The following is a 7,860-nucleotide window of genomic DNA, read 5'->3' as shown; positions in this document are numbered from 1 at the left end:
CTTACCACTCTAGTAAATCATGAGTGGTGTTTTAAAGACCCCACAGTAATCAGGAAGAAATTTCAACAGATTTCAAGAGAAATCTCTTTTGGGACATCTGTGGTTGTATTTTACTTTTTAAACAGAAAGCTTAAGGGCAATTTTAATATTCCAAGGAGTTACAAAAAGGAAGCACTCCAACACGGAAGAAATGGGAAATTGGTGGTGCAAGGTCTGAAACAAGAGGGCTACATGGAGCAGAACGGTTAGAATAACTGTGGCATAGAATTAAGGTATTTCAGAAACAAATGAATACATGAAACAGTATTAGTTCATGATATTTATTACTGGGGCTGGTTACAGAAAAGTTTTTTTTCCACTGTTGATTTAGGCATAAGAATAGGTATTTGTCTCATGTGACTTCCTTTTAGAACTTCTATTTTTAAAAAAATCATAAAACTGTCTCTATCTGGGAAGATTAGTATCAGTTCTTTTTTTAAAAAGTGAGGAGGGTCGAAGCTGGGGTTTTGTTGTATGCCTCAGTAACTACGACCGAACAAGGTGTAGTACTTGGCAGGGTTCTTTCCACACACGCACTTGGCTCCCGGCGGCAGCTCGCAGAGTGGTTTGAAGGGGATGCACAGGCTTTTAGCTCCCATTGAAGGAGCACCGGGCTCAAGATCTTGATCCCTGAATCAAAAACAAATAAAAAATCCATTCGTTTATACCATGCATTTCTATTCTTTTTCATTGCAATACCTCATAGGTTTTATCTGTTAAACATAATTATCTTACCTGGCAGTGGTCTTTTTGATCCAATCTTCACAGTCAATTTCCCCACAGAATGGAATCTGAGCAATCTAACAAGAAAAAAAATGTTCAGTATTTACAACTCCTTCCATTCTATAAAAGGAACATTTGAGTTTTGCATTAAACCTGCAAGCAAAAAGGACAGGCCTCCCAGCCCTTTTCAGGCCATGACACCTTGCAAACCTGCTAAGAACTTTGCTCAGAGATGCCCGAGATAGGAAAGCAATATTTTCCACTATCCCAAACCCACACTTTATGTAACATCGGCCCATAACAAAGACATCTTTGTAATACACTTAAATGACCAAATAAACTGGCTGCAACATAGTGCTGAAGAGAAGGAACAAAAAGTGAATTTCAAAGCATCCTCATTTCAAATCTGCACTGCCGCCTGCTCTACCTGGCTCCAAGGTTATCAGGAGGATGGAGAAGACAAATAGTAAACTGATTTTCAGTGAAACAAAGTGTGAGTTGCTCAGTCCTGTGCAACTCTTTGTGACCCCATGGATTGCAGCCCACCAGGCTCCTCTGTCTATGGGATTCTCCAGGCAAGAATACTGGAGTGGGTAGCCATTTTCTCCAGGGGATCTTCCTGACCCAGGGATGGAAACCAGGTCTTCTGCATTGCAGGCAGATTCTTTACTGCCTGAGCCACCAAGGAAGTTCATATAATTAAGTATATAATTTTAATTTTATATACAAACAATATAAAATTAATTATTGGATATATAAATAATTAATGTAAAATCTAAATGTAGAAACTCTGCAATGAAAACAGAAGAAAAAACAAACCTACAGACATAAGAGCTGAACTAACAAAGTTAATTCCCTGTATTGAAACTTACTAAATCATTAGCATTTATACAAACAAAAAGCATGAAAAAATGGAACATTCTTAAAAGTATTTTTTAAAATTTATTCTAGAAGACAGAGTAGGGGGAAAACCTTAATCAGTCTCTAATTATGCTATGATATAAATACTAACCCAATTACAAAAACTGCAATAAATTTAAATTTAGTTTCTTAGAAATTTTATTTTTGTTAATGTACAACACAAAGCTATATTTTTTTATAATATTAACAAATTTTACAATAGTCTTATGTCTTTGCACTAAGAAAAAAAATCACTAAGACTTGGAAAGGTATTTCTAAAAAAATTTTTTTAATTTAAAATGGTAAAGCATGTAAACAAATTCAACCAAAGTTGTTATTAGATGTATTTGGACTCATAAATGATACTTTTGTGAAAAACAAAAACCAAAAGATTCAATTCTTTTTAGCCTCAAAGCTTTTGATAAGATCTGAAATTTCTTATTATTTATGCACATAATTTATTAATGTGAAAGGAGAATACACATTTTTAGGTGATTTATTCAGCCATAGAAAGGTTTTTACCTTTTTATCTTTCATTTTTTCTACATCTATATTTTAAAAAGACAAAATCTTTTGCAATATATAGTTTCTTGAACTCTTCAGCAGAAATGTTACTGATGAGAAATAGTAATGTAATAATAGAAATAATGATCAACAAATTAAAGATATATTTATGTCAACAGTAACAAGTATATGTTACATATAAATGACATCTATTTTTCATTCAATGAAGACCACCTCCTTGGAAAAATTTACTAAAATCAAGTCCTACAAATCAGATATATAAAAAAATTTTTTTTCATTTATACCAACAAGGAAGGGTAGAAAATCAAACTCTCACTTACATTCAAGTTCCAAAGATCCCTTCCTCCTTCTTCCCTCCCAGTAAATCCAATTTTATTTACCATAGCTTCAAAGCTTGCTTGACAGTCAGTCAACATAGCTAAGCTGACCAACAAAAGGTGAGATGGGAGATGAAACTGACTACTGAATACAAGAAACAACAGTTGTTTTGGTCTCTCTGTGATCTTTGGACATACAACCAAAATACTGTATTCTGGTTCAGGACAGATGTTGAAATGTCTCCAACAGCTTATCTAATATTAGAATATGATTCCACTAATATCTGCTGAGATTCATTTCTTTGAAAGCAATGGATTAACTGATAAGTTACTCTATTGATTTATTAACTCTTATGCAATGTCTTTAATAGACTTTACTGTAAGAATGACTACCATATTTCTATAATAAAGGAAATCATAAAATTCAATACTTTATGGAACAAAAAAATTATGAAAATGTAAATAAATCACAGTGGAAGAAAAAATATACACAGTGTCCATTCTCAGGCAAAAAGGCTAGAAGAAATAGAAATCTGAAATATGTTTGAAGTCAAGTGACAAACGATGGAAATCAGAAAGGTGGAAGATTACTAAGGCAAAAAACCAAGAATAACAGAAGGCTAAATACTATAGAATTATAGATCAGAAGGGGATTTTGATACTATTTTGTACTTATTTTTCAGATTAGTAAACTGACAGACATATTAAGAGGTCAATGATCACAACCAACTAAAATCTTGTCTTATACACTCAGGATGAATTTTTAAAAAAGATACAGAGAAAAAGTACATTAAGCTGAATCAGAAGAGAGACCCTAATTAGTATTAATTCTAATACTAGGCCTGCTGTTGTATGGCTTGGGGTAATTCATTTAGACTCTGGCCTGTGGCTTTCTCATTTATAATCTGGGGACACAGAACAGGCTGTATAAGTAAACATGTATACCAGAATACTAAAGTTCATAAGTGATTCATTCCAGTAATTAATAATTTTACAAACTGAAACCTCTTCTTTATGAAAATTAAGTTTTGGCTGGGAACATGTGCATATACAGAGCACACAAAACTGATAAAACCTTAAAGAGCCATTAGGAAAACCCGTGCAGTTTTATGGAATCCAGTAGTACCCACTCATTCTCAAAAACAGGCTTAGAAATGAGTGATATTTTTCACTCATTATTCAGAAAGATCAATCAATTAAGATCTGGGTAAGTACAAACAGTGAGAGATCAGAAACAGGCATTCCTTATTTTAGGAATCTGCCCATTAGATTTCTAAAACTAAAACAATGTTTACTTTAGGAACTTAAGCTGAGAAAACAAAATGAAAATTTTCAATAATGAAAATATTAGGGATCATACAGAATGAAACTCATTCAGTGAGCCTAATGAACATGAGAGAAAGCTGTTATAAAATCAGTTCACAGTGTTATCCAAAAATAACAGAATATTTTACTGCTATAGCAAAATCAATGGAAACCAGAGGCTGAATAATATATAAACCTTTTATGTGACAGGCTTTGGAAAAGGGATTAACATGATACATAAATTTAATGGTCTTAAAATACCACTCACTGAAATACGTTTATATTAAAAGATTTTCAGAATTCTCTTACCTTCCCAGAATCAAGCTCCTTCTGGAAGTCCTCCATTGTATTAGCCACAACCATATGAGTCTTAAGGTCTTCAGAAGCCCTATCAAGTAATTAGAATACATATTTTTTCTTACTAATAAACTAAAGCACATGTTAGTTCAGTTGTGTCCCACTCTCTGCAACCCCATGGATGGTAGCCTGCCAGGCTCCTCTGACCATGGGATTTTCCAGGCAAGAATACTGGAGTGGGTTGCCATTTCCTCCTCCAGGGGATCTTCCCGACCCAGGGATCAAACCCGCATCTCCTGCGTTTCCTGCACTGTCAGGCAGATTCTTTACCACTGAGCCACAGGCTACCCAGAATTAGAAGTGAATACATATTTTTTCTTACTAATATGACAGTTTTTTTAATGGCATAATTTAATGAAAGAATAACAACTTAGAATTGAGACGAATTCAACATGAACCTCAACTTTGTCTCCAGCAGTGACAGTCAGTGAACTTCATCACTAGCTATTAGTTAGCTCATCACTGCATTACTGGAAACATTAAAAAATTTGCCAAGCACATGCAGATAACAATTACTTTTGTCATAGTCATTAAATATCTACTGATCAATATTCTAACTCCTGGCTTTACCACTTATTACCTACCAGAGTCTAGGTTATTATTTAAACTTCTCTGGTCTTAGTTTTCCCTTATACAAAATTGGAAAAATACTCTTCTAACCACCATATCAAATTGTTGTGAGAATCAAACACAAAGGCATGAAAATGTTTAAAAAAGGAAAAACACATAAATATATATTATTCAAGCTATTTTCACATACTCTGTAAGTCTTCTGTAAGAACCTCACCTTCCAGAAATGAAATAAATATTATTCTCTTCCACACTCACAGTCACACATCACACGAGGAGCACTCACGGGTGGGGACCAATGAAGAGAAGGCATATGTTTCTTTTCTGAACCTCAGGGCTAGACTGTGGGAACCCTGACCATGACTATTCGCTGTCCACCAAATCTGTTTCCCTTTCTTCTGACTTTTTTGCAGTGAGGTGGGTGGGCCCAAGTGACTAAGTTACAGCCAATGAGATACAGAAAGGAATATGCCACTTCCAAGGCTGAAGCCTTAAGGAAGGAAAAAAAATACACTATTAATGTAAGCAACTTACACTAATAAATTTACTGAATTAAAATGTCAATACACAGATGTAAAGAACAGACTTTTGGACTCTGTGGGAGAAGGTGAGGGTGCGATGATTTGAGAGAATAGCACTGAAACATGTATATTATCATATGTGAAACAGATCACCAGTCCAGGTTTGATGCATGAGACAGGGTGCTCAGGGGTGGTGCACTGGGATGACTCTGAGGGATGGGATGAGGAGGGAGGTGGAGGGGGTTCAGGATGGGGGACACATGTACACCCGTGGCAGATTCATGTGAATGTATGGTAAAACCCACCACAATATTATAAAGTAATTAGCCTCTAATTAAAATTTTTAAAAATGTCAATAAAAAGGTCCTGTTTTTTTAGCCATTAAAACAGTGTCTTTTCCAACCAGGGATGTACATCTGGATCACACAGAGCATGTTAACAATACAGATGAGCAGAATCTATCTTAATAAACTATGAATAAGAGTCTCCAGGTATAAGGTCCAGGTATTTTTCTGTTCCCAAAGCTCCCAGGTGACTCTGAAGAGAATCTCTGGATAAGAATCATTGCGCTGAGAGCACTATTCAGGTGACAGCAACGAGGACAGGCAGCTTTCTAATCTTGTGTCTCTGACAGTATCTCCTGTTCTGAGTTCAGACGAACTTCACATGAATTATGCATTTGTTGGCCAAATAAATCCATGAAAGTCAACCTCAAGAGACGTTATTATCATTCGCATTTTAAGGCAAGCCAGCCAACAAAAGCAAGTTCACTTGCCTACCATCACATAAAAGCACCAAAGCCAAGGACAAAACTGATTCACTCCTTATGTGCAAGATTTACTGAAGATGAACATGAATCGGACACAGGTATTAGAGGGTAAACGAGGAAGGTGCAGGCAAGGCCCCCCACCCCAAACTGAGCCTCTATCCCCAGTGGCCACAGGTCTTCCTCTCTGCTTCAGGTGGACAGGAAAGAAAATAAGGTGCCACACATAGGCCCCCCATCTTCTGGTGCCTGTGCCTTGAGATCTGTGATTCTAAAAGTCTCCTCTCCAGAGGTCAGGGCAGCCTCAAGCCTTCCCATCACCCAACCCCCTTCAGGAGGTTCTTAGCCTTGGTGACATATTATCACCACCAGAGGGCGATTACTACTCAAGGTGCCAGGCTCTCTGCTGCTGCTCCTAAGTCACTTCAGTTGTGTCCAACTCTGTGCAACCCCACAGACAGCAACCCACCAGGCTCCCTCATCCCTGGGATTCTCCAGGCAAGAATACTGGAGTGGGTTGCCATTTCCTTCTCCAATGGAGGAAAGTGAAACGTGAAAGTGAAGTTGCTCAGTCGTGTCCGACTCTTAGCGACCCCATGAATTACAGCCTACCAGGCTCCAGTTTTTCACTGCTTTTTTGTTTTCTAGGGAGAGTACTGGAGTGGGGTGCCATTGCCTTCTCCGCCAGGCCCCCTAGGCCAATTAAATTAACACCTCTCGGGGAGGGTCCCAGGCACAGGTAGTTTGAAAAGCTCCCCAGGTGCTGCTAATGTGTACCCAACAACTGAGAATCAGTGCTTCTGCACCTCAAATCTGATGTATCATAAAAGCTTGGATCTAAAATGAACCCAAATCAGTCAAAGGGACAGATAGTCCATCACTCCAAACCCAACAGGGAGCAGAAAGCATATAGAAGATAACCACAATATGAGTCAAAAAACCAAAGAGAAAGGCCAATTAAGAACCATGGGAGTTCGGAGGGAAAGATGACTTCCCATGGGGGCAATCACGGATTCCTTGGTAGAGATCTCAAAGGCTGAGCACAATGAGAAGACGGGAGGCACAAGCAACTCTAAGGGACTGACCGGGTGAAGAGGTTAATGTGAATGTCTTCCAAAATAGCATGAAGCTTCGTCTCAGCCTCATTTTCAGCAATTGTCAGCTTTTCTCCAGTGTCTCGTCTGACAGCTACAAACTGACAGTTCTTCATATCACGTGGCCCAACTTCAAGTCTAATCGGGACTCCCTAGAAAACAAAAAAGCAGTGAAAAATGACACATGCACATCTCCAATTGAATAAACAGACTGATGTCATGGCTTTACCTACTATAAATCATAAATATCCGAAACACAAAAAACAGATGCAAACCACTTTAAAGAGAAGGTAATATTCCTGATATACTTCAAAAACCTATTCCAATGAGAAGGCATAAACCTAAGGATGAAGCTATTGCCCAAGTGGCTCTGAGCTGGGAAAGAGTTTAATGGGGAAACAGGAGGGCAGCTGTCCAGCTCGGTGCTCCTAACTTCTCTCACATAACAGCACACATGGAAAATCACACTTGCATGGCACACGGGGGTAAACACAGTGGGCTCCTTGGCACATCCTGGACTCATTCATGGCACATGGTGTGCTTTGGTGGGAAGGCCCTGGCTCTGGCTGCTCTACCTTGAGCATCAGAATTACTGAAGGATTTGTCAAAGCACATACTGCTGGGCTCCGCCACCTGAGTTTCTGATCTCAGTAGGTCCAGGGATGTGGCCCGAGAATTTGTAATCCTATCAAGTTCTAAGATGATAAAGAATCCACCTGCAATGCGGGAGACGTGGGTTCTAT

General features: G+C 38.0%; 1 protein-coding gene across 7 annotated transcripts in view; it reads right to left on the bottom strand.

The window, feature by feature from the left end:
• Positions 1-306: 306 nt before the first annotated feature.
• EPRS1 (glutamyl-prolyl-tRNA synthetase 1) overlaps positions 307-7,860 on the bottom strand; it is a 64,680-nt gene continuing 57,126 nt past the window's right edge. For all 7 annotated transcript variants that reach the window (XM_086342747.1, XM_086342748.1, XM_086342750.1 and 4 more), the window contains 4 exons: positions 7,109-7,269; positions 4,119-4,197; positions 775-839; positions 307-669 (listed from right to left, as the gene is read on the bottom strand). In XM_086342747.1, coding sequence (XP_086198873.1) covers positions 519-669; positions 775-839; positions 4,119-4,197; positions 7,109-7,269 — 456 coding nt within the window. In that variant the 3' untranslated portion in view covers positions 307-518. The remainder of the gene's footprint in view (positions 670-774; positions 840-4,118; positions 4,198-7,108; positions 7,270-7,860) is intronic.

This window comes from Bos grunniens, chromosome 16, assembly GCF_055505025.1.
Source record: "Bos grunniens cultivar Pamir isolate PY7600 chromosome 16, Bosgru_T2T1.0, whole genome shotgun sequence".
Taxonomy (NCBI): domain Eukaryota; kingdom Metazoa; phylum Chordata; class Mammalia; order Artiodactyla; family Bovidae; genus Bos; species Bos grunniens.
This window is presented reverse-complemented; position numbering and strand designations above follow the sequence as displayed.